Genomic DNA, 27,824 nt, shown 5'->3' on the forward strand with positions numbered 1-27,824 from the left:
TCGGCTTTGCCCGGGGCAAAAGGACAGTGTAAAAAGATGGTGGTTTGACCCATCAGGCTCAAGAAGTTCAAGCACCACTTAGAGCTTCATTCCAAAACTTACTAATTTAAACCCGTCAGTTGACACGAACAGCCAACTCCGTACGCACAAAGCACTCGCTGCCTCCTGTTCCTGCCAGTTCGTCCATTACTACCCTGCAGAGATGAATGGTCCTATTTCAATGGAAATACAAAAAACTTTTACGAATATGCATTTCTTTTAAAAAGTACTTGACCCACAGTACCTCTAGATTCCCGTTTGAGCCCATTTTCCCTTTATTCCCCGAGAAGTACAATAATTCTCTCTTCAGTGTAACGTGCCTCCCCCGAGCCGACGCGGCAGACCGGCCGGCTTTGTCACTGCGCTGCCAGCTTCTGAAGCGCTGGAGTTGTTACGGTCGTCTTGAAACAGGCAGATGAAGAAAAATGTACACTCTAAACGAATGAGGTAAAGTTTCGTACATTCAGCGGTGTAAATAAATACCAGCAGAGTTTTGTAGGAACAGAAGTATAAGTTTAAGGGTTTTATTATCAAAGTTTTGTAAAACAATTTCAGAAACTGTACATCAACATGGCACAGACTGTAGCCTACTTTTGTCTTTTTACCTGCACAAAAGTAAAAGCTCTTGAACTTCCGTAACTAAGAAAACAGCTTGCCTAACTACTCTGCATATAACATGGAATCACTGTGTGCATAAGATTACTACTGCAGTGACAGTAAACACAAATTTATTAGTTTATACAACTTGAGATCAAGTAAAAAGTACATTATCAAGTAGACTTGCTTTTAAAAGCATACGAAGGTCAATTTTAAAATGCACTACCTTTTTGCACTGCGTTTAGCTCATTAACAAATAAAACGACCTGGATTATGAAAACTGCACAAATCAACCTTTAATCACTGGGCACGGATCACGCAGAGATTTTCACTTCCCGAGGCTCAAGGAGAAAAGAACCATTACAACTGCCTGAGATGGGTTTGAACTGACGGATTAAAAAAAGCCCTCAAAAAGGTGAGTGCATTTTAACTTTGTCAAAGCCAAACAAAACCGGAAGAAACAAAACGAAACAAACCAACCCCAGCCACGTGGCTTAAAAAAAACAAACCAAAACAAAACCAGAAAACTATCTATATCAGAATGCTTATTTTCAGATGTACTGTCCTATTTTTATTTTTTTTTTTTTTTTTTGTGTAGTCACACTTAAGACCCTTAAGTAGATCCACCGTACGTTGTAGGACTGTAGAACATGGAGGATGTTTCTGCCACAATCAACATGCAGCCAGTGCATTCCCTATACTGCTCTATTACTGCAGGGAATCAAATTCTAGAAACACTATCGTTAAGTGAGCTGATTTACTAAAGGAGATCATACAACAAACAGTCCATGCCTGCTGTAGATGCATGCAGCTTTTTACTTTTGCTTGAAGCATCACCAAGTTAGTAAAAATCGCTTGGCCACGCAGTCCCTTTCGGCCGTAACGAGAACGGTTACCTCTCTAGAAAGCTTTTTGACGCGAGTTAGTATCAGGAGATCGACAAACCATGGATAGCTCTGAGCCGTATACATCTAGATTTAGGATTAACAAGTACAGCGTAAAAGAATCACACAGGAATGACACTGATGCACGTCTGCAGCCGCGGTCACTGCAAAGGCAAAGTTCAGTCACTCATGTCCATGTCCTCTTCGTGATGATCATCCCCGTTCACTTTGGATTCCCTGGCTGGATCCCCGCTTCCTTTATCCCCGGCAGACTCCTTCGCTTTAGGGGAGGAAGAATCAGCCATTTTCTTTTCTTCCTTTTTCTCCTTCTCGCTGTCATATCCTTGTTCTTCTTCATCATAATCCCTTGTGACCTGCTTTGCCGAGATAAAAAAAAAAGGTAAAACTTGCTCTCAAAGCCCCCGTTTAAGGTTACTACTACAGCACAGGCCCTGAAGTTAAACAGGTTTTTAAACATACTTTCACGTCTTTATCACTCTCGGATTTCCGTTCTCGATCCTTCTCTTTGTCTTTGCTTTTTTTTTTCTTGCTTGTCGACCGCTCCCTCTCATCTCTACTTCTCTCCTTGTCTTTATCCTTCTTTTTTTCCTTTTTATGTCTACAAAGACAAAGTGTGTAGAAGAATGAAACCCACGGTCACACCATTCCACACTCACTAGCACACAGGCCACGTCCAGACTGTTACCCACAGCTCATTCCAAATCCAAAGGGAAAATTGTGTGCAGCTCAGATACACCATTCGCTTTCGGCAAATAACCAAACATCCCGACTTCTTCGCTCTGATCAAGCACAGCCACCCCAAAGGGAAGTGTAAGAAACAGCACGTGAAGAACGGCAACACTACAGCACTGCATGAAGGAGCACCTCGAGTTCCCCGCTGGGGGCGCGAGCATCACGCAGTGCCCAGGCCCACCCAAAAGGCAGTTGACTCCTGTTGCAGAGAGCCGGGAACTCCGGGCCTCTCCTCCCCTCACCCCTGAACACCTCACCAGTGGAGCTCTTGGGCACCACCAGAGCAGCTCTATGCTCGAGGCAGATTAACTCACGCCAAAAGCGGTCACAGGCAGCAGAGATCCCCCCTCTCGCTCAAGAAGTCAACCTACGGGCCAGACACACACCATCCTCACAAGAACCCCGCTGTGATCTTTGCTAGAGTTCACACCTTGGGGAACTTTCCACCCAGACACCTGTTGGTTGAGTTTCCAGCCAAGAGCCTTACTGACCTTCTTGGAGATGGGGACCGGGACATTTTCCTTTTAGGAGACCTGGGTTTTTTAGGGGACCGTGATCCACTCCTGCTTCTTCTACGTCGTCTTTCTCTGCAGGAAAGAGAGATCAAAGTTGGGGTTTTTGTTGTTTTTGTTTGTTTGTTTTAAAAGCTACAAATACTTCTTTGGCTCCAAAACCAGCACCCCTCAAAAGGTAATAAATAACTGAAAAGGGACATTTACTCTCCGCAGTACTGCGAAGCCCTCACAGCTGCTGATCAGCAGAGTAAGCTGGTTCCTGTTCTGCCTCCACCTTGATGAACAAATCGCTCACTTCGACTGGTTTAGGGACACTGACTCTTTGTGTGCATACAAATAAACCAGTTTGTTCTTTCTTGTTGATATTGCAAGTTAATTTCGGAATATTTTTAGAAAAGAATGGCACACATTTTGCATGTATTTATTCCATAAATCGGGAAAAAAAAGAGTTTAACAGAGACCGCAAAGCATCATACTCGCTTTGATACGGAGCAAGTAGAAACTATTCTAAGCCCAAACAATACTTCCAGAAAATTACCGTATCGGGGGGAAAAAAAAAAAAAGCATTTTGTAGACACAGGCAGAGAGAGCATTTGTGCGTACACCCAACACGCAGCCGAATCATCACCCGATTACATACATGAACGTTCTTCCTATTAAAGTGGGTAAAGCACGTTGGAAATAGACCAAGGAACACCGTCGTGTTACTGTACCTGCTTGTGCTTCTCGATCGTCTAGTTGTGCTGTAGCTTTTGGGGGGAGTTTTAGAACGTTTCTTTTCTTTCTCTTCCTTCTTTTTATCCCTTTTAGTAAAACACAGATGTTAAGTTTAAGTCATTTTCAAACCAGTCAAGTAGCATTCACTACTTCTGCTGTGCAGGAAAATGAATGAAGCAGCGATAACTACATTGGACGGCATATGGTGTTGAGTACTTCTGGGGCCGGTCACATTGTATTTATGGAAACAAAGGTCACAATTATCTACAGCAAAATAAAAGAACAGCTCTTTTATAGCTTCTGTGTACAAACAGCACAAAATCTGCCAGTGTAGGTGCTCACATTTCCTGCTTTCCCAAGACAGCTACTGAGTGGTTCAGCCAATGCCCGCTGCATCTGCTGACTCTCAGGGCGAGCACGTGGCATGCTTTTATGTACGTAACTGTGCACACGTACAGGGCAAGCGTAATACAATTCTAGAAGACATTACAAGAGACTGTGACTTTAAAAAGAGCCACTGGTTCATTTTGCCCTAGGATTTTTGTCTGTTTGTGGGTTTGGGTTTGGTTTTTTTTTTAGTTTTACTTTAATTAAACACCAAAATGTTATAATTTAATCTCTAGCAAACAGCATAGATTTACTGAAGCAATTACCTGGTTTTGGATGTGCTCCGGGACCTTCTGCTTCTCTCTCTGGAATGAGATCTTCTTCGCCTTGGACTTTTAGATCGCCTCCTGCTTCTTGATTTTGAATGGGACCTTCTCCTTGATCTGCTTCTTGACCGTCTACCAGTAACACATTGTACACAGGAGTTAAATATATGCAATTTTGATATACTATTCCGAATCCATCTGCTCAGTACTAATAGTACTGTAATGCACAATGACACAGAAAACAGGAAAAAGAATATAGAAAACAAACAGGAAAAAGAATATAGAAAACAGGAAAAGAGTTGCATTGAGCCCACCAAGGAAATGGAAAAAGGGAGTGCACAAAAGCTGGGTGTGAAAGAACAGTGATGCTTCCAGCAGCGCTCTTACTGTTCTCCTTGTAAGAAAATACCAGTCCTATTTTAGAGGAAAGCTGGTCAGTCATGCTGAAATATGAAGAAATTTCAGGACACTACAGGGACATTCAAGCCAATTACGGAATACGCCAACAGCAAAGAAGCACAAGGGGGAAGGCCGCAGGTAAAAGGGCTCTGCACACAGCACTGGTGTTCATTGGCGTTCACAAGCCAACGGCATAAGAGAGCCCTACGTCCTCCTCTTTGGGTAGGACAATTTTCAGCTCTCTAGTCAGGATACCTGAGCAGACCTGATCTCCAAGTAAATCGTAACCTAGGCAATGCTGGACAAACTTTTGTCCCAGATACCTCCACTAAGCTGAATTTGCTGCACATGCTAGAAACCAACAGCCCAACAGGTAAACATTTATGTACATAAAGAACAATGCTCAGAGAAACCTCCTAGTACTTGGTTTTAAGACAAATTATAATCAATCTTTCCAGTGGGCTCATTTGGTGAAGAAAGAACAGAAATTTAAGGAACTGTTTCAAAATGGGCAGCCTACAACGGCTTAGGTGTTCACAGTCGTGAGGGCTGCCTAAAACCAAGGCTCTGTGCTAAGGGGTTTCTTATCTGATACAAGAAACAATTTATTGTTAAATAAAATCCAAACTCCGCTAGGACTAGGTGTCTCAAAGTTCCTTCCGCAGTAGTTTAAGGTATTCTTTGCTATCGTCTCTCCCCGACCCGGTCTACGAAAGCAGAGGTAGGCCTCCACCTCGCACTACGCTCCAGCCAAATCACGGCTCGCCTTTCCTCAGACCATTTGCATTCTTCCATCTGTCAGCCTCCACGAGTGGAGCGTCACTCTCAAGAAGTATTTTTGAAGGAGTTGTTTCAGCTATGCGGGTTTCTTTTTAAAGTAAATAAGCTAACTACCTGTGTCTAGATGAAGAAGGTGTCCTCCTCCTCCTTGAGCGTGACCTGGACCGCGAATGCCTTCGTTTTTCATCTTTTTTGTCTGGAGTTAAAAAGGAAAAGAATAGTAAAAACCCCAATGTTATTTTAGTATTCAAGAAGATTTTATAAAGGAAAAGAAGGTGAGATTCACGCTATAGATATAAATAAGATAAAGAAAACCTAAGGAATATTTGGACATCTGAAATTATGGCTTCTCTGTCCTTTTCTTCAAAAGACGACACAAAGAATGAACACATGACAAAGACACGTCTGTGGCATAAAACCAACAAAGTCCTGTGCAAAACTGAAAAAATCAAAATTCAGAAAATGCTTAATTTAAGTCAGTTAAAAGATAATAGCTGCAAGACAATGGAAAGTCTTGTTAAAATCTCAGAATCTCTGCCATTTTGGGAAGGACTAAAGAATCTCTCAAATCACTGTCTTGAATTTCCCACAAAAAGCCTCAGACAAAACAATCAGCACGTTTTTCTGGTATAATAAAGGAAGAGGCTCTCTACTCCTTCCTGAAAATGATCCGGAGGCTGTAAAACTATATTTTCAGTGCTCCAAGTTACTGCTGCTCAGATTTGGTGGATCTGACATTTATGGATGAACTGCTGCATCTTGCTCTAAAGTAAAATCTACCGAAATAAGCTACCAAAAAAAAGGATTATTTACAAACTTCCACAGATGAGGAATTACAAGGAAATCATCCCCAAGAACAAACATCCCTAGGATGCCAAGTGGTTAAGCCACTTGCTGTTTCCAGTGAAATCTCAGAGACAGCAGTATGAGGTTCCACCAGGGGAAGTTCCAGCATTTTGCAGTCTTCAAATCAAGTGAATTTTGGGAAAAACAACAGACGAGCAATTCCCTGTACCGTTCTGCAGGACACACGCAGCATTCATGCTGTAGGACAATTAAAACTGCCAACTATAAATTAAGTCACTATAGAACACGAAAGCATTAAGCCGACATTTTGCAGACCATTAACTTTTATCACATACTATGTCAAAACTCCATCTTGAATTGAATGAGGTATTCTACAATGTAACATTACCTGGCTCTATAGCAGCAGAAATTAGCGACTGTGCTTCTCGTACTCTTTTCATAGCTTCTTCTATTTCTTTACTGGAGGTATCTGATTTCAGACTTGGTGAAACGAGACCTGCGGCTACATGGTTCAGCCTGGTAAATAAAAAAGAATTTTAGAAATTCAGCATTGATGAACCTAAGAAATCCAGGCCACTGTTGTCAGTTTGCAGCCTATTCAAAGTGACCGATCTAAGCGAATCAGAACCTGCCCGGGTTTTGTCACCACTCGGACGACAGAGCAGTAAGCCCAAGATGTAATATCTGTGCTGAACACAGTGTCACAGGATACTAGCACATACAGCTCTCAGAATTCCAGTAAACTGTCAATAGCAGGAAAGCGTGTGTTGTCTCATGCAGATACGTTTCTAACAACACTTTTCAGAACATTTTTGTACGACACAATTTCAATTCTCATCACCTGAAGGAGCAACTCCACAGAAAACAGTATATTACACAGCAGAAAGTCGGCTTCCATTTCAATTAGCCGTACTGCGAAGCCTACAAGCAGTGATGAAATCTGAAGTTCAGAAGATGTGTTCTACAAGGTGGCTTTGAAGCCAACCAGGTATACCCAACATATCCAAGTGATGTTTCCCTAATCCATTATCTTGGGTTATTTTCTTCAATCAGTTATGCATTCCCTGCCTACAGAAGTGTCAATTTAAAACAGAGACTGATATGCCAGAACAGTATCGAAACTGAAGATAGATCGCATATATAGCTTTATCCCCTGTATAGAGCAGATGGCTCTGACAATTTAAGAACACTGGAACAGCCAGACAGCGTTAGAAGGCTATTTAGCTAATAGAGCGGCAGGGCAAGCACACGCTGATACGCCTTCCCAAAGCTGAGAGCTGAATTCTCTCCAAAGCTTCCTGCAATTTGCAAGGGCCTTCCAAGGCAGATGTGGCTTCTTTGCATTTAGTGCACTTTTCAGCTACTAATTTGTCTAACAGCTTTTCTTCTATGGCATATGCTTTCCTCATCCTATTGCACTGTTATCCACAGCTTAACGGCACACTAATATATTAAGTGCTACAATCCTTCCCAACTTATTGTCCCCGTGCCACACTATTTGGAACAAAATTGTCCTTTTTCTGAATACTGAAATAAAAATTAGCAAATACTTGTGTTTACTGTCATTTGCTCCCTTTTTCTACCAAGTAATAAGACATGCTGTCGTGTGTTATCTTCTGACAGCTGTGACATACATAGACTCTGCTATTGTTGTCCTTTACAACGGTTGCTGGTCTCGGCTCATTCTCAACCGGGGAATCACGGACGGGTTTGGGCTGGAAGGGACCTTTAAAAGCCATCTAGTCCAAGCCCTGCCATGAGCACTGCACTTTCACTTCAGCCTTGCAGGGTGGAAGGTGCTAGCCGCACCTTTACACCGCGGACACAGAAGTGACAAAAATGGCATACAAACTCCCAAATTTTTGTCTCTAGTAAAATCAAATCTCAGAGATTAACTGGTGTTAATCCGTAGATGCAAGGCTGAATAATTTCTTCCCCCTTTTTTTTCTACCACGGAAAAAAAGAGTCTGCACAAGATCCCCAAGATACTAGTTTTCTTCGACCTTAATTAGATCCAGCAGGACAAAGACTGGATACTGAATCACAACAGATCTTCCCAAGATCAAGTATATTGCAATATGAGTATTTGTAAACGCTGATGCTTACTTTGGATCCACTGTGCTCATAAGTTTTAGTAGTTGATCTGCTGCAAGAGACTGTGAGGGGAAAAAAAAAAAAAAAGAAAGTTAAAACCATGTTGGAAGATGTGTGTGCTTAAGAAGATTATCCTCCGTGAACGTACCCTCAGCAGTGGCTACAGCAAAAAGCCTCTACAGATGAAAAAAAACAAAAGACACCCCAAACAAATTACAGACGAAAAGGCATATTTGTTCTCTTTTAAAACTTGTGTATGGTGGTGAGGGTGCAAACATCGTATTTAGTTACCTTCTGTTCCACAGCAGCCAAACAGAGGCCCTTCCCTGGACAGAATCAAAGCACTTTAAAATAAAAATACACTTCTGGTATTTACAGGTTATTTCTCTGTTACTTCAAGGGAACAGAAACCTCATTAGAAAACTAAGTTGCCCTGTCCATGCAAAGTCCTCAATGCCAATTTATAAACAATAAGCAAAAGCTTCTTTACTCTAAAAATTCCACTAAAAATGTATTTTACAGCTCTTAGGAAAATCCAGATACTCTTACAATTGGTCACTTCCTGTACCAGTGGTGATTAACAACAAAATGTTTAGTTCCCTCTAATTTTCTTTATAAAGAAGCAGCCACGTGCTGAACCCAAACAGTTTGTTACCATCAGCTGGCTTAATGGACAAAGGAAACAATCCTTCATCATACCAAATTTATATTTTTCTAATACGCACCTAGAATGCTTTTTAAAAATTTGTTATTTCTTTATCACCATTATTTGCCTGTTACTACCCATGGCGTGCATAAAGACAATGCTAAATAATGGATTTCTTTGCAATATATTAAATTATTACTACTTCTTGTACCTGTAAAACATGTTCTCTGTACAGTATTTAGTTCTTATATCTTAAATATTAACTCAGTATTATACTGTTACTTAGTGGTTTTTATTCAGTTTTAAAAGACTACAGTCTAATAAAGTCTCCTCAGTATTTTCTACATCTACAAAATTAAGAAGTCAAACCTTATTTTTTTTACTGTAAGTACAAGACACGTTCATAGTTTGAACACGTATTTGAAATATTTCATTACTAGTCCCAAATTATTTTTAGGTCCTTCCAGCATTTAATTTGATACTCGTGAAGACATTATTTATTCCAAACAGGTGCTCAGAAAAAAAAAAAGCAATCACTGGATTTTTCAGACAGTGGCTGTTAAACTGATATAAATGAAAATTACTATTAAAACAGAAAAGAGGGTAGCAAAAGAGAAGTGTTCATATATAAACCTGCTACGCCAAGAAACATTGACTGCATTCTATAATAATTATAGGAAGTTTAAAGCACCAGCACCCTGTGCAGGCTACATTGAGCCAAGCCTTTAATAAAAAGTAATGTTTTGGAACACTTCTTCAAACCTAAGTACAGTACTTCCAGATCTTCAGCTTATTATTTAATATACTGGCGAACGCTAAGAGCATCACCCATGCTAGTGAAATTACTTATGTGCTAGGGACAACAGAGAAAATTTTGGAATGTGTGACATACCTGAGAGTTTAAATTTGCTCCAGGAAGCCCAAGAGCAGCTAGGGCAGGATCAAGAGCAGGAGCTCCTAAAGCAGCTAAAGGAACAGCACCAATCTGTAACGAAGACAGCAATTAGACAAAGCCATATTCAACTCAAAAAGCTGTTAGATCAAGATGCCCACGCATTAGACACGTGGAAACTTGAACTGGGTTTTGCTTCGGCTCCTAGCTACACGAAACGTTACACTAAGGTCTGTGAGAGCATTTCAGTTTTCCTTATTCGGGTATTACAAAGCTTAGTATATGAAAGATTTTTTTCCTATAAATATTCTAAAATGAAATTCTGTTTTCTCTGCATCCCAACTGGGGTGTGAGGGGGATTAAAGAATTAAAGATTAAAGAAATAAAGCATTCCACTACATTCAAGAAATAGTTCAAAATTATTTTCCAGTGTTAAAATGAAAATTAATTGTTAGTTTCTGAGCCAACTACCACATATCTAAATCAATTTAGGATTGAAATTAACATGTGACAGGACGAGGGGCAACAGGCACAACTTGGAACACAGGAAGTTCTGTTCAAATACACGGAAAAACTTCTTTACAGTTGGGGTGACAGAGCAGTGGCACAGGCTGCCCAGGGAGGTGGGGGAGTCCCCTTCTCTGGAGATGTTCAAGACCCGCCTGGATGCAGTCCTGAGGGATGTGCTCTGGGCAGTCCTGCTTTGGCAGGGGAGTGGGGCTGGGTGAGCTCTAGAGGTCCCTTCACACTCTGAAAATTCCGTGATTCCGTTTTATGTTAAAAGACAATATTATATTATGACCCCTCTGCAAATTTCTCAGATTTGTTAAAACCGGCAAATGGATTGAAAAGTTACTGGAAGAGTACGTAGGATGATGGCATACGTTTGAATTCCTTAAATTAACCAAGAAGCCTCATAAAAGAACCTCATTTTTTGGCCATTTGAAGCGAGATGATCAGAACATACACTGAAACAAAACACACACTGTGCTAAAGTCCACGTGATCTTATGTGAATCGAACGCTGTGCCATTGCGACGAGGTGTTGCTCTCCCTTCCCTCCTTGTCACTGCCTCCTGACAGCTCCGGCACCCATTTGTCTCATTTGTCAGCCCACTGAGCTGTCAGAGAACTTATTTTTGTGCTGTCTGCATCAAGCTAACACAATAGTTCACAGAAGGACCTGATGCGCTCCAGAGCCAGCATAAAAGCAGCAGCAGGAGCATGTTGGCAAGAGCAAGGAACCTTCCACTTTTTGACAATGAGTTTTTCAGTTAGCTGATCTTTTCAAACTGTGCAGGCTTCTCCCTGCACTCTCAGAAGAAAAAGCCACATTCCCACACACTGACTTATGAACATAAACTACAGCTCTAATGCGTTTTTACCAAGTTAGATGCCCAGCTCCCAGTAACAGTCACAAGGAACTGCGTAACAACCTTTCAAGATGCGTTTGAAAAAGCTGACCATCCACCACAATTTTCCAGAAAGTGGACGTGTTAAATGAATTCTACCATTCAGTGGATTGGGAGTAGGCTGGGATTCAGTGACAGAACGAAAATTAAGATGGTTCAACAACCATTTTCAGGCATTTATATACATACAGTTTTTGGTGAAAAAAATCTTTAAGATGGTATTTGTTTCTTCCATTCCTTTCCTCGAGTTTCAAAGTTAAACTTCAGACTTTTTCTTCTACATACGGTTAAAGAGAAACTTCTGAAGACCTCAATGGCATGTGTATCTTTCATGTAACCAGAAATCGTAACAGAAGCTACACAGAGAAGAGCTAAGCACAAGCTGAAGTAGATTTGAGAACTGCAGAATTAATGAAGCTTTCTTCTTATTAATTTGCCTCTTGTACTTTGATTCTCTGTTCTCTAATAAGATATGTGCTTTGACCAAAACTTTTTCCACAATGTGTTATTCTTACCGTTCACCTGCCACGCCAATTCTTGTGTGTTTAGATAATGAACAAACACAGGCTACAATTTTTTCCCCCCTCAGTTGGAGTATTAACGGAAGGTATCTCCACAGCACGTCAATTCCTTGAACTTCACAAATTTAAAACCTACGAGATCTCTACTGCTTGTCAAATCTGTCCGTAACTGTACAATGGATAAAAGAGGGACGAGAGAGATATAAACACAGGGCCCCTGAGATACCAGAAGCATCACACTAGGGCAATAAAAGTATCCCACCTAGCAACTTAGCACCATTCTGCCACAACTTGTATCGGACAGCTGTAACAATCCATTAGGATGCATAAACCAAAACATTCTAGGAATAGCATTAGCACATCAGTCTATTTGTCCTGCAAAAAATAACAGAAAGTAAGTTCGAACATTAACAGAACACATCTAATCGTTTCCCTGGACGTCAGGCTAACTGGAAAACCTACCTGAGAAAGTGGGTTGGGAGTAGGCAGGAGTCCGCCTCCAGGCAGCAGACCTGCCACGGCATTAGCTGGTGCCAAGAGAGACAAAGCCTTAGTCTCATCAGGAATAACTCCTGCAGAGAAACAGCCTTGCATTAGAATGCATTCCTTTCCAAAGGCAGAAAATACACAAAAACACCCAGAAAATGTCTCCCTGATACACCACCTGAGTTTGTTGAAAGTACTTATGTTGGCTAAAATACAAAGCTTGATGTCTATTAATATTTATCATTAATTATTTGTCAGAATGAAACTTCAATGTGTGAAAATTTGACTGTTCCTTTTTCTCTACAAATGGTTAAGTTTCTAGAGCAAAAAAATAGCACAATACACACTACTTTTTTGTTAACACTGCCAAGATTTCATCACCTGTACTCGATTTTTAAGTCATGAACCAAACGTAAGCAAGCACAGTCGGTTCTCCAGGGGTGTGCTCTCAACTTTCAAAAGCTGTTTTATGAACAACGACTCGTGTCGGCTGCTTCACTATAAAGCACACAGAAAAATCAAGATACACAAGACAAAAAAAGTTTGATTTAGGGGTTAATAATATGGTACAGTTCACTATGTTTTCTTTTACACCTACCATATAAATTTTGTAAAACTTAAGAGAAGGTATGGAAATATTTTTTGTTGAATCAAGCGTAGGGCTTTTGCTGACTTGTCAAATGAAAATGAAAGTCTCTGCAGATCTTCAAATACACGCTGTGTATGTGTGTCTGTGGGTGGATGGGTGCATACATACAGTATATTGCGGCACATTCCTTACCTGTGCAGTAAAATGCATTTGTTCCAATATGTGCCATGCTTATTGTACCAAGAATGCTGCTACATACTGCCATTTCAGAAGAAACTTCTGGCCCAAAATCTTGCAGCCAACTAAGACAAGTGTCTTATTTTACTGCCTGCTCTGCACATATAATTTTAAGGGTCCTACTACGAAACAAGTAATTATGTAGGTATTTTTATTCTATCCAACAGCAAAAGCCCTATACAGATGGATTAATTTGTTAATGTGCCCAAGCCCCCAAAATGAGAGTTCAATAAAACAATTTACTATATATTTGCAAATACCAGTAGTGTTTCTGTAATACATATTAAGAAACTGCATCTCATCATAAAACATACAATATGTACAGGGCACTTAAGAGAAACTGGATAAGCTGCAGAAGAAAACTGTTGGGTGGTATTTTCAGCAGGGCCTGGTATATAGTTCAGGCTGAACCAGGGAAAAGAACTGTAAAACACAACAACAAAAAAGAAAAACCACTGTTAAATAAAGGTAATGGTTCCTTCCACCTATACTGAGAAGTGCCGATAATATAAACAAATGTATAATACACAGCACTGTTATCTTGCTTGTGTCATTGAGCTGTCATCAATTTAGATACCAAAAGTTATGGAGGGAGAGGGGGGAAAAAGGTCATTTAGATAAAGGGCATTAATGCATAAATATATTAACACACCTACAGAGAGATTATGGGGTAATTTTGCATGCAAAATTATGTCTCAGAGGATATTTATAAATTATAGCTAAACATTTCAAATTAGTGCAACTACAACATTTCTGGCATCTAAATACAAATCCTCAGACTTATCTTGAGACACCTCATAGAAGATCTGCATCCATTAAAAAAAAATCATGCATCTGATCCTCTAATCTTTTTTTTGTTTGTTTGTTTTTTAAAGTATTTAGAAATAAATAAACTACAATTTAAAAAAAGCAATGAGGCCCCTCACCAGTTAATTTTCATGCTTCAAGAGTTTTTTTTACTGCTGCTTTGTTAGAACCATGAAATACTGCATGAATGTGTAGAAATGAAAGAAAAAGAAACAGACAAAAGAAACAAACATTAACCAAAGAACCTAAATACCCCCCCCAGCCACCTTTAATCTTAGACTTCCTTCCAAATCTAGGAATATCACAGTGAAAATTACAAATACTAAACCTTACCGTAGACTTTGTGTATAGTTCTATAACACAAAGCAACAGCCAACACCAAAATGTCTGTGTATGCTAAAACTGGAGTGCACTTGTGATATAGGGGATAATTATTGCACTAAACACAGAATAAACATTTACTTTAGTGACAGGCAATATTAAAACAGAATTATCACAATAGAAAATAAGAGATATAAGGGCCCAGTTCAGCACAGTAGTTAACCATATGCCTGGCTTTAAGCACATGAGCAATTTCACTAGGGTTTTAAGAGTCTTGCTGTATTGTGCTTGAACAGCTTGTCGAATTGGGACCCTGGCACTATGCATTTGCAGGGAAAATTGTACTCCAGTACAGGGACAAAAGCATATGGTTACCAAACCAGGGGGCATAACGTTATTGGCTGAACATATCTCTTGTGATATGCCACATCATTATGCCAAAACCACCAACATTCTGAAACGCTAGGACACCACAAGAAACAGCCCACGAGGAACTCCTTGATTTAAACAGGCCCATTAAAATATTCTACTTTATTAATTTTATTTTCTTTACACAATCTGAACCAAAACTACTGGGCAGATTTCTCTATGTGCCAGATTTATCCACCATCAAGCACAATGGACAAAGTCAGACTGACAAAGAGAAAAATATTTTTATCCTTATTGGAAAAGTTAAACACTAACGATCTTCACCATGGGCCTTGGAGAACATTTCAGTGCTAACTCAGATGGACTGTTGCTATATCATGCTTTAATACAAAGACAAGGACAAGATGCCTTTCAACTACACTATTATACCAAAACTAGCGAAAGCAGAAGCAGTAACTCGACAGCAATTTCAGAATGTGTTCTGTACTCTCAAAAAGCAGCATGTCTCAATCAAAGGTCATGCTGCAGATTCCTACATTCCAGAAATTAAGTTTGCATACCTTTTAAGTTTAAGGAACACAAAGATAAGACAGCTCCCCAGGCCTCAAAAGACAGCCTACGCATTACAATGCCTTGATTATAGGTCTGAACCCAGGCCGTGTACCAAATTTCTTACTGTAGTATGACTTAATCTGCAGAGATTTTATTTATTTCAAGCAATCTGGGAAATTCCATTATTTCAGAAGTAAATCAAGAAACAGTACAATGGAAATCAATTACTTCTAAAGCAAGTCTAGAAGAGTTTAATAAGACTTCTGTAAGAAGAGGTGTCTTCTCAGCACTTTGTTTTTAAGGTAAGTTCCAAAAACCCTGCTCATTGCCTTTCAAATTACTGTAACACCCTAAAAGGTAAAAATAAAAAGAAGAAGAGAAAATGTAGTTAACAAGTGGTTACACCAGGAAAACACTTGGGGACTTGAGTGCTTGCTGGCCTTTAGTTAATGTCTAGAATCCCCTGTAGCTGCAGAGGACCCACTGTTTTTCAGTCATCTGGAAGGGCTTTGCATTTGCCTTCTCCACTACAAAAATCACACACACAAATAACAGAGAGAAGAGTTTATTATTTAGTGAAATTCTATAAAATATATCAAGGATGAACAAGAAAACTTGGAATAAAAAACTAGTACCAGTGCCCATTTGGCACCTCTTGGAAGATCTATCACTTTCGAATTAAACCATAATTATTCAAACCCTTGGTATATTGGACCTCACAATGGGAGTGAGTGCCTTTTCAGGGAAGCTCCCAACTAAATACAGTGGCAGCGTATCTCAAAGAAATGTTAACCTGCTCTCCCATGCGTTCTCAGGGAGGGAGAAACCATTCTCATGAAGAGATTTACGGCTATGTGAAAGTGGCAAACGCTTAATTATTCAGGCAAGATTTCCTTAAAATGTTGACCTGCTTGCCTAAGTCAGTTCAGGAAAATGTCTCATTGAGACTGATAAAGAGCAAAATTTGCAAATAATTCTGCCTAAAATGTTAATATTCTAAACTTAAAGACACACAAAACCAGTAAGAGGTAAACTTTCCACTTTCATTCACTAGATTAAAAAAATTATTTAACCCACGGGCCAATGGCAATATACCAAGGGTTTCAAAATGTTAATATCTTATATGTTTGACATTTTACTAATCCTCATTTTTGTGAACTATACAGGAATAAAACGCCATCAAACGGTGGCTTCATAGGCCATTAAACAATTCACAAACCTTCTGCATATGGTACGACTATCAACGCTCTGTCAACGAATACAGTGTTTGTCAGATGCTGGGCCACAACTGCCGAGTCAGGATCATGGAACTTTACAAAACAGACACGCGATGAAACAGGCAAAGGAGAATCACTGAAAAAGAAAGAAATAAATTACTTAGATGGAAGCAAGTCTGACAGCATGAAACTTGTAACTTCTATTGTCTCCCTGCTTTCACCAAAGCAGGAAGTCATAGGGGACTACGGGGTACTTTGCCATGCAAGAACACGATTTCAGGTTTTGTATCAAACACCATTTTGCATGACCACAGAGAGGAAATTGCACTCAATGAAGCCAATTCACTATAAAATTGCAGAAATAATTTTATTGCCTCATTTGTAACTGGACATTAATTCTATTATGTGTAATATATCAATGACCAGTCACCTAAATGCAAATTAGTTTTTATGACCCCCAAAAAGCAGAGGCAGAATCAACCCAGTAAAGGTCCAGAATGGGTTTCAAATGCCCATATATCCTGAAAATGATGCAGATTTTGCTTTAATTGGATGTATAAACAAAAAGACAGCAAGAAAAGTTGTTATGCAGACACATTTCTGCAGCAGATGAGTTAAAAACTGCCTCCAGAAGGCACAGGGCAGATACTGAAAGTAGTAGCAAGTTCTAAAACCCAAGGTCCTGAACAAGCCCAGGGTACACGTACTGTTCAGTTCTGCCTTCAAGCACCAGAGGTACAACTTAGCCTAAAGATGTAGCTCTGAAAAATTACTCACTGACTTTTCATGACAAAGATCCACCTTTACTAACTAGATTCCCAGAAACAATTGTAAGACTAGCTTTTCAAAATGCATCCCACTGCCAAAACAATTGGGTTGATCTGGCTTGATCAAGTCTTTAAGCAATGAAAGCGCAGAGAGAGTTGTCAGAATTCAGAAGAAAGGAGGATGACTTCGACAGCAACAAGACAGACATCCAAGATCTATTTTTGTTAGCGCAAATGCCAAAAACTATCTAACCTTCACCACCGCTGAGCACAGGCTGCAAATGCCAAAAACTAACCTTCACCACCGCTGAGCACAGGCTCAGCCCAACATGCAAGTCACGCAAACTCAAGAACTGCACTAAACGTCTATCAGATCACACATTAATATACTTTAAATTTAACCTGATGTTAAAAACTAGATTGGCACCAGCGCGCTGCAGCTTTTAAATTATTAAAATTAGAAACATCCACCTCATCCAACATCTTGCAGATTTAATAAACTGGAAAGTAACGTTGTAGCACTAAATGGCACAGACACAAAAATTTAAACTATTAGCTCTTTTGCATCTAGGAATACACAGTAGCTTGCCAAAATGATGCCTTTTCTTAAGCCATTTGCATAAAAATATAAAAAGAAGCATTAGCAGACAGCATTTAACAAAATCACAGTACTAAAATTTTAAAGAAAAGTAAATCATGGAGTTACGGCATACCTGAATGGTATACTAATCTAAGTTCTAAAAAAATTAAACAGTATATTACATAAATGCAGTATAATACTTTCAAACATTCTTAAAATGTCTGTGATAACATGGGAGCATGAAACAGTGTAGATACTGTTTATATACATAAAGTACCACTATGTACTAAACTGTACAGCTAGCTGAATCTACAAAAACAACTGACAATATATAAGGTTATACTTATGCAGCCTGACAATGAATATAGATCAGCGTACTTCATTTTTAAAAATTTATTTCCAGTCACTCTAAAATCCAAGCTGTGGCTTAGCAAAATTCATCAAGAACAGAATGTTCTCAACAGTTACCTAAAAAAGGCCATAATTATTCTAATTCACCAGAGATCGAAAAATTCGGTAGTTCTCTCAGACATCATGCCAACAAATGCTGAGACACACGACACATTACCGTGGTTGGTGTCTGAACAATGTACCCATTCTGAAGTACGGCAGACAAATAGGGAAATCCAGCCTTCGTATCATAACCTCTAACTACTTCCTCCAACAAAGTTCCCTCGTATTGCAACCAGCATCTTAAATATTAAATCTGATTTTTTCTTAAGCGATATTTCTGCCACTTACATAAACACTAATACTGCCATTTTTACTGATGTAAAATTAGGCTACAATCAGGCTGCAGTGAATAGCTTGTCCATGCAAGAGACGTTCTTCAACATTACCATGTCCAGTGGGTGGGAAGAAACAGAGGTAAAAAACAAACAAACACCACACCCCACCCCCCAAAAAAAGAACCAACCCATGTGCTTCACTTGGAAACAGAAGTTGTTATCCTTTCCTCAGCTATCAGTGGCAACTGCAAGTAAAGCTGGCATTCCAGTAACAGTCCTTGTAGAACTTTCAGCAGCAGCTATTAGACAAGGCAAAAGATCTTGCCAATTACTATGCCATCCAACATACAAAATTATTAAGTGCTTTCCTAATTTTATCAAGCTTTAACTCTGTAGACTGTATTTTCCATCAGATGTGCTTTTTTCCTGGTAAAATTCTCTATCCATAAAATTTGGTTGGATCATTCATATCTAAAGAGCAAGACCAGAGACCACATTGGTTTCTCTACCAAACAACAGTGGCATAAAACCTTTTATGTCCAAGTTTTAGAGCAGAAACTTAAGTTTTGACGGAAAGGCAGTTTTCACACACTAAACAGAATATGCTGATATCAGTTTATATATATGTGTGTATGTCTATACACACACACACACCCTTTTTAAAAAAAAAAATAAAATAAAAAAACCCCACCACTCAGAAATCCATTCCCTCCACTTTTCAGTTTTGCCTGTCATGGAGAATGAAGCCATGTGGATTACCATAAAGACAAGTGCCAGGCAATGGAGCTGGGGAAAAGCAGAAGGAGGAGGGAAGAAAGGGTTTGGGCAGGAAAAATGGAAGAAGTCATAGAGCTAGTTGTGGATTAAAAGCCGAGGTATACATAAAACAAGTAATAGCTGATTAAATAAATTGGGATAAGATGGATGAGGGGAGAGAAAGAGAAACAGAAGTGTAGAGAAGCTCAGGAAGTTATATCTGATCTGGAAGCCCGGGAGAATAAGGAACTTCTACAGGGGACAGCAGAATCAGAGAGACCGACAGAAAGATCAAATAAAGAGGAAGAGCAATGGAAATGGGGCTGGTTACTCAGAAATACTATATGCAAGAAAAAAATCTCAGTATAATGTGGTACATAAGGAGATTCAGATTATGGACAGAATTTACAATTATAATTTATATCCTGTACCCCCCCAAAAAAATGGATGAACACCATGGGCAGGGAAAAGTCAGGACATGAAGTTTAGAAGAGAATGAACAGAAAAGGCTTTAGAAGAAACAGATAAAAGAACCTGCCACTATTGGAAAATACACCCCTTTCTGGTGTGAAATGAAATCAGAGACACTAAAGCACCCTGAGATCAGATCCCTGAGCACCCAGCGGAGCCCTGCAGTGGGTCTAGAGGTGCCAGAGCCCTTGGCATCTCTGTATGGACAGGAACATGAGGAAATGACAGAAAACCTCCTTAAAATAGCAAATTTAAAAATTAACCCAGTCCAAAAAAATGCCTGGTCTAGTATGAACTGCATAACCTTTATGCGCAGTTTTCAAAAATGCTATTTTTTCCACCAAGATATACATTCTAGATATATGATAATGTTCACTTCAACAGCTATGCAATATTTTCGACATCTTCTGTGCAAGGCCTATTTGGTTACACCATATTTTCCGTTCCATATTAATTTCTTCAGAGGCTTTTCTAGAGTTATAACTTTTTCATAAATACTGAGAAATCTTCACAATATCCCTACAAGATGAAGGAGTATTATCCTTCTCTTTCATTTAGGGCTTCAAAATACAAAAGAAATTTAGGCTAAATGTTTTAAGTAATTTTTTGGTCATCCAATTTGAGATATCTGGCACCTGGGTTAGCGGAGTTATTTGCATCTTGTTGCCGTTTCTCCCTTGGCGCACAGCCTTCACTGACGCAGCTGTAACAGCAAGCAACTCGGTATTTTTCTATAGCAAGAAAATGACCCAGCTGAAGTAACAAGAACACCAGTGCCAGAACAAAGGAGGCAGAAGTCAGCAGTCAAAAGCAGGAGCCCGGCCTGTTCGCAGAAACAAACTTATGCCAGGATATAAAACCAGTAAGTTTGCCCTGAAGACTGGTATCTACTAGTATCAAACACTATGGACACATGGGTACAACGCAGGTCTCCCTGAAGCCACCTCTTCTCTTCCTACAGTTCACCTCTACAACATATCCACCACAGACTTCTCTCCAGCGCACAACCCCAAGACAGATCCAACGCTTGTACGAGTAGGGTCCTGCGGGGCCAGTATTTCACTATGTGCAAAGGAGCCAAATTTAGACTATATAGGCAGTCTGGGCTATGGTAAAAGAAGAGTTGGTGTACTGGGCTTTGGATTTGGGGATTTTTTTGTAGAGCACTTCATTCTGAAACCACAAAAGTAATCTTCTAACAGACGTGTTAATACGTATCTAAAACTAGGAAGTTTCAGAAACAGAATTCACCTACAATAACTTTCCTTAAAAACTGGACAAAATATTAAAATACAGAGCAGCACATCAAATAACTGCGGCTGTTTAAAGGTGATTTACTTTGCTGGCTGCCAATGGTTCTGCCATTTAAGGATAGTTATCCCAGCTACTAACAATGCAACGCTCGTGTCTGGAACCATCCCTCAATTTCTGTTACATATATATTCCATTTCCTTCCACGCTTCATTTCCAACATGAAATTGCCAAAATCCAACCCAAACTAAGAAAGCACAAGAACACCAGAAATACTGTTTCTGAATTTGCATATAAAACCAGCTAGCAGGATGGGTGAATTTTCCTGGTTTTGAGCTAGCAGGGATTGAAGACTCAATGATCAAAGAAAAGAACGCTTTGCGATAGCTTTTTTTTTCCTAAAATAAAAAAGAAAATCCAAATAGTCTTGGGTATTAAAAATAATTCACTGTGTTCTTGTTTGATTTTTCTCCAATCAAACAATCCTCGTTCATCATGGCAGAAACCTTTTTACTTACATAATACCTATGCAAAAGATCAACATATAATGCCATTAGGTTCTGTAAAACAAAGCAAACTGTCACGGCCAAAATCAATATTATGCCCTAACTAATGTAATAAACGTGTATTATTAGTATATTAGTGATTACCTGCCCACTTCACACAGAATTCTTTGCAAGGAACACATATTTATATGAAATATTTTAGTTTTATGACCAAGCGTCCGTAAACTGCCCACAGTTCTGGAGGCTAACCAGAGAACAGAGGTTAGCTAGACAGCCCTGGAACAAACAGCTCCTAGAGAAAAATGTGCGTTTGACAAGAATCCCGCGTGTAACTGCATGCCGTAAATCACCGTCTTTCCCCCACATACGTACATAACGTAATTACGTGAATAATTACTACTGTAATAGGCACATGACCTCTTACAGCACCTCCATCAGAGCAGAAAGAAGGCCGCAGAGGCGTGCGAAAGCGGCTGGCTCCGCCTCGACCCGCGGAGACCCCCAACGCTGTCCTGGGCCTGAGTCCAGCAGATGTCCAGGAAGAATGAAGAGCCATCTCCTTACATTCAGTGTCCTTTCATGAAGACACTTTCTATTTCCCAGGCCAGCGTCCCCCTTTACATTCTCTCTGATCCAGCTACATTAATTATTGTCTTTTTCATTTGGCCTTTTATCTTTTAAGGTTGAAATGATAATCAATATTCTTCTAACTTTTTAAATGTAAGACTTCTATCTGGAGACATGCAGCCATCAATGTGAGAAGAGCTATGCAGAAGTTTCACTCTGCCATGAGGATCTGAAAACCTATTTTAAATCCTTGCAAGGCTGCAGGATTATTTCTGTTCTGTTTCTTTCGTTGTTTTGGGGTTGGGTTTTTTTTGTTTTGTTTCTTGGGGTTTTTTGGTTGGTTGGTTGGTTGGTTTGGTTTGTTTTTTTCACTGGGGCAGCATCACCACTTGTAGAGAGGAACCTGTGCTTAGCATCTACCGTAAGGCTGTCCTCCTTGATAATCCTGCCGGAGCTGATTACGGGAACGCTGGGGGAAGGAGGATACGCACTGCAGGGGATACCCGAGGCTTGTCAAGCCCAGGGTATCTGTGGGATGTGCCTTTCCCTGACATGGAAAAGATGTTATTTTTTTCCTTTGGGCTGGGAAGGGTGGAATTACAGATCTTAAATTTTGCGACTCTGATACCAACTGCAGTTCACCAAGAATCAACTTGATCTCCAGTCTCCAAGAACATAGATTAAATTATCAGTGAAGCATCATTATAAATAGGAGAGGGTATACAGTACTTTCTTTACCCATCTTGCACCACAGATGTAACAAAAGCCAAAGGACCTAGCCTGGCTTAATGCCATAACAGCTCTAGAAGAGGAGGACTTGGGGGTGTTGGTGGATGAGAAGCTCCCCATGATGCGGCAATGTGCAATGGCAGCCCAGAAAGCCCCCCGCACCCCGGGCTGTATCTCCAGCAGCATGGCCAGCAGGGCGAGGGGGGGGATTCTGTCCATCTGCTCTGGGGAGATCCCCCCCTGTTACCTGCGAAAGAGGTCTAAGTCCTGACTCTTCCCAAAACACAGAGGCTATGTTTAGAGAGGAGACATTGCTTTATTCTGGCCAGGGCACACGGTGGAGTAGTTCCACAAATGACGCCCGCGCCATGCTGGCTTTCTCCTCCTATTTATGCACGAATGTTACACAGTAGCATGCTCCCAGTTACAATGATTGGTTAGTAATTTACATCTGGTTACAATATCGGTTTTGTCATTCTCCGCAGTTACCACACCTGCGCAAAAGAAGGGTCTTCATGGGCAAGAGTCGTGTTGGCCTACGGGTGTGATTTTTAGTATTATAAAGAAGGTAATTCAGTTTAGGACACCCAGAATTTTCATTTTTCTGCCAAGTTGGCTAGGCCTTTCAAAACATGGTAGATTAATAGCATTCTCAAGGTTCATATGCTCATCTGCTCCAGGATGTTTTACTTCAAATAAAGACACCACCACCTGCTTTCCTTGATTAGGTGTTCTTTCTCATACGACTCAAGGATAGAATCCTCGTTATCCATGAGAATGTCTCAGAAAGTTCCTCTATGAATTAGACCGGATACTTGTGAAGAAACATTCCCAAGGCCAACCATCTGGCCAAGTACATAACAAAATGGTCATACACAATACCCTATATCAGAAGTTCAGCTAACGCTGATAGTTAACAGGCCTAACTAACTTCAATGCTAACAACCTTAAAGCTAACAACTTTAATGTTAATGAAAATGGCTAAAATTCTAACTACAAGACAACAGTTCCCCCCTTTGAGACTTAATTTAGCTATATTATCTATTGTCTCACCCCTTCATTTTCTTTCAACACTTAATACAACACTGTAAAATCACAAACATGCATACGAGTATGCTCACAACTAAAATCAGTATTCCTATTAGCTTTTTGATCCACAAAGACAGTTCAGGAATCCAGGAGGCTAACCAGGACCATACTTCTTGAAATCTGGAAGAGGTGTCCTCTTTTTGTATTTCATGTAAAACTTCAGTGCGTTCCCAAATTTCATGTAAATGGGTTGAAATCCTCCCTGACTGATCTACATAAACACGACTCATGTTTGTCACTGTACAAACTCCCCCTTGTGCAGCCAGCAGCATGTCTAAAGCCATTCTATTCTGTAAAGCTATTTTACTCACTTGAGAGACTTCCTCTTGTAGTGCAGTAATTGCACCCATAGTTCTACTTTCTATAATCTCTATTCCAGCCGAAATATTCACAATTGCTTTTTCCAATTCACTTACCCCTAACCAAGGTATAAACCATCTAACAAAAGAGTGAAAACCTGCTGGCCTTTCAATTAAAGGATTGCTTCGTTTTTGTATATTCTTTAAGATACTGTTTCCCTATTTCTTCATTTGGTAAGATCGCCCATACAGTATTTTGAACGGGCTAACCTTTTCCTTAGACTTAGGAGTAATCCTGATTCTCAGCTATGCTAATGGAAGAGCATCCGGCCATTTTAGCTGAGTTTCTTGGAAAATTTTGTTTAATTGTCTCTTAACTGTTTGATTCATCCTCTCCACTATATCACTAGATTGCAGTCTCCATGGAATATGCAAATCCCATTGAATCTCTAATGCCTTTGCTAATAATTGTATTATCTTAGCTACAAAATGGGGTCCTCTATTGGAAGACATCCCTATAGGAATTCCAAATCTAGAAACAATTTCTTTTAGAAGAATTTTAACTACTTCTTTTGCCTGGTTGGTGCAACAGGGGAAAGCTTTTGGCCATCCAGAAAAAGTGTCTACTAACACCAATAACTACTGATACCCATTTTGCCTCAGGAGTTCAGAAAAGTCTACCTGCCAATAATCACTGGCTGCGTTCCCTTTCTTGATTCTTCCAGGAGGTGGTCTAGGTTGCATCTGAGGATTGTTCTTCTGATGTATTTCACATTTTCTCATGATGCTCTTTGCTATTCCTCCCATTTCTACACCTAAGATTTGAAATTTTAAACTATCAGCCATAGCTTCTATTCCCCAGTGAGTCTTTTGATGCTCTTCTTCCATTACTTCCTTTAAAATCACTGAAGGTAATATTATTCGGTCATCTTCTGTGATCCACCATCCCTCTTTGTTCTTTTTGGCATTCAATAGCAGGGCTAATTGATTGTCCTCCTTTTTATATTCAGGAAGCTCACTCAATTCTCTATATTTTCAGGCTATATTCACAATATTAATTGTTCAGCTGCCCTTTTTGCAGCTTGATCAGGTCATCTGTTTCCTATTATTACTGGAGTGTACTGAGTTAATGAGCTTTGCAATGCATTATCGCCACTTGTTTAGGCAAGTTGATTACTTGTAATAATTTTCCAGTAAGTTCCCCATATTTTACTGGCATTCCTTGTGCTGAAAGCAAGCCTGCCTCTTTCCAAATTCCTTCAGGGGCATGAACTACTCCAAACACATACTTTAAATCTGTCCAAATAGTCACAATTTTTCCTTCTGCCAATTCCAGGGCTCTTATTAAAGCTACCAGCTCAGCCTTTCGGACAAAGGTGTTAGCTGGCAAAGGTTTTGCTTCTAATTCCTCTGTATCTGTGACTATTGCATCTCCAGCCCTCCGAGTTCCATCAATTACTTGGCTGCATCCGTCCACAAATAAATTTAATTCAGCTGCATCTATGGGTCTTTCAGATCAATTCTACTTGAATACACTTGTTCAATAGTTTTCAAACAATCATGCTCTAATTCTGTCTCACCAGGCACGGGCAGTAAGGTGGCAGGATTCAGAATTGTAGTAACTTTGAATTTTACATCATCCGGTTCCAGTAACACAGCCTGGTATTTCATCATTTGGCTAGGGAACAGCCAATGCCCTCCTTTATCTTCCAAAAGTGTGGTTGCTGTGTATGGCAGCTGAACGATCACTTTTTGTCCCGAAGTCAGTGTGCATGCCTCTTGTACAAGCAATATGGTAGCGGCTACTGCCCTTAAACAAGATGGCTATCCCTGACTCACTTGATCTGATTGCTTGGAAAAATGTCCTACAGGTTGATTCCGTCACCTGATCTTTCGGGCTAAGACTCCCAAAGCAATATGCTGCCTTTCATTAACAAAGAGTTCACACGTTTTTTCCAAATTTGGAAGTCCTGAGGCAGGTGCAGACGTTAAAGCTTGTTTTACCTTATGGAAGGATTCCTGATGTTCAGGTGTCCATTCTAAAAATTCCCCGGTACCTCTCGCAGCACCTGGCCATGTTTGGCAATCAGTTCAGAACTGATGATCCATAGGTGTTCAAGGCCAGGTTGGACGGGGCTTGGAGCAACCTGGGCTGGTGGGAGGTGTCCCTGCCCAGGGTGGGGGGGGTTGGAACAAGATGGTCTTTAAGGTCCCTTCCAACCCAAACCATTCTGTGAGTCTATGGCCAGTCTTTGGAGGGGCAGATGGGTCTCAGAGGCCTCACCTGGGAGGCAGACATGTTGCTAACAGTGCCCTGCCCGAGGCGTTCCAGATGGGCTTGGTAAAGCTGCTTGCTCTTTCAGAGCTGTAAGCTTAAAATTGCCACTTTTTAAGCAGGCTAGGTCAATCGGTATGTGAATTAAACGTATTCACATAGAGATGAGTGGAATAGGTATTTTGTTGCCTGAGTTCACTGAGATGAATGTACTTTCAGTGCTCTACATTTTCTGCTCTATCACTCTCGGCATCGGATTGTAATAAATCAATTGGTTATTTCCAAAGTCCATAAAAGCGACTTTTAAGTAATGAATATTAATCATTCCGGGAAGTTCAGCCCTTCCCCCAGCCCTTCCCACACACTGTCATGATTTCTGCCTGTTGTGAACCATTTTCAGTTGCTTAACTCCTGCCCTTCCAGACATATCTTCACATGAAGACTTAATACAAAACTCTGGGATTTCAGCGCTGTTTTTTTTTAATACTCAGTTGAAATACCCAGTGTTTTCTTAGAGAGTGCTGACTGGTGACTCCCAAAGAGAGAGGAGACATAAAAAAGGGGAATTAAAGAACAGTGGTAAAAAACTAACCAGGCCAAAATCCTTAGTGAAGAGCTAGTGCCAGAAGTACGACAGTCTCTTGAATCACATGCTTGTTTACCTAACGTGGTCTTTGGTCCTTAACTAATTACCCTTAAGTTCAGTGGAACTACTACTAGTAGAAACCTATTTCTAAAAGGGTAGCGTTTGAAACCCAGACCTGGTGTTTGAAAGTGAAAAGAGCCACAGCTAAAAACTTCAGTGACTAAGGGGGAAACACTCCTTTTTCGTAATTTACCTCTCGGCAGAACGGCGGGTAGGATCAGGCAGACATTGATGGGACTCGCAGATGACACGGTAGCAGCGGTGCCTGGCAATCTCCAGTACTGGTAGGCAGCCAGGATTTTTCAGTCTGTAGTATTGCTATTGAGTTTGTAAACTCTGGACGGAAGGGGAAAGGAAAAGCAAGTAAAAAATGTGATGGGAAAGTGGCTTTTTATTTGGTACACCTCGTGTGTACATGTAAAATATTGGTGTAAGAATTCACACTTGTGACAAAGGTGACAGCCTTCGCAGAAAGAAACGGGGCAGAGGGTGGGCGGGAGGCGATATCTGCGCCATACGGCCCACACAGCCCCAGCCGGTTTGTTACCGACTCTCCTTTGTAATAATTAGTAAGAATTAGATGTCCTCAGTTGTGTCATCATCTGTGGTTTCTCGTCTTGCTTTGTTGACGGGCCGCCTGGAACCGTATGTGCCCGTTTACCAAGCGCTGGGGTTGCTGTGGAGGGCACAGGACTAATCCTGTGTCCCCCCATTTGTTGGGGGGTTACGGCCAAAGCCGTGCGCGGATATGGTCGGTGAAAGCCACGTCGACCCGACGGGTCTGGAAATGGCCGCTTTCACCTTGCCCGGCTGAGTGGGAGCAGCCTCGTACACCCCAAACCCCGCGCGGGGAGAAGCGGCCGCCCTGAGCCCC

General features: G+C 40.4%; 2 protein-coding genes across 2 annotated transcripts in view; one reads left to right on the top strand and one right to left on the bottom strand.

The window, feature by feature from the left end:
• Nucleotides 1-549: 549 nt before the first annotated feature.
• Nucleotides 550-26,106, bottom strand: SRSF11 (serine/arginine-rich splicing factor 11). Its single transcript, XM_009883993.1, has 13 exons — nt 26,087-26,106; nt 25,319-25,492; nt 16,289-16,422; nt 12,171-12,280; nt 9,777-9,869; nt 8,251-8,300; nt 6,533-6,660; nt 5,452-5,533; nt 4,159-4,290; nt 3,502-3,591; nt 2,765-2,860; nt 2,001-2,139; nt 550-1,894 (listed from the first exon to the last, which is right to left on the bottom strand). The coding sequence occupies exons 1-13, from the start codon at nt 26,104-26,106 to the stop codon at nt 1,700-1,702; spliced, it is 1,443 nt and encodes a 480-aa protein (XP_009882295.1). The 3' UTR covers nt 550-1,699.
• Nucleotides 26,107-27,698: 1,592 nt separating this feature from the next.
• LRRC40 (leucine rich repeat containing 40) overlaps nt 27,699-27,824 on the top strand; it is an 18,026-nt gene continuing 17,900 nt past the window's right edge. Inside the window, exon 1 of the mRNA XM_009883994.1 lies at nt 27,699-27,729. Coding sequence (XP_009882296.1) covers nt 27,699-27,729 — 31 coding nt within the window. The remainder of the gene's footprint in view (nt 27,730-27,824) is intronic.

Source organism: Charadrius vociferus, unplaced genomic scaffold, assembly GCF_000708025.1.
Source record: "Charadrius vociferus isolate BGI_N301 unplaced genomic scaffold, ASM70802v2 scaffold423, whole genome shotgun sequence".
NCBI lineage: Eukaryota > Metazoa > Chordata > Aves > Charadriiformes > Charadriidae > Charadrius > Charadrius vociferus.

Bases quoted from the DNA above. Each gene is read 5' to 3' on its own strand.
- SRSF11 (XM_009883993.1), bottom strand. From the start codon at position 26,106: ATGGCCAGGTGCTGCGAGAG. The intron at 25,493-26,086 runs GTACCGGGGAAT...GGACGGATGCAG, and splicing joins ATGGCCAGGTGCTGCGAGAG to CCAAGTAATTGATGGAACTC. The intron at 3,592-4,158 runs GTAATTGCTTCA...TTTTACTAAAAG, and splicing joins CGGAGCACATCCAAAACCAG to GGATAAAAAGAAGGAAGAGA.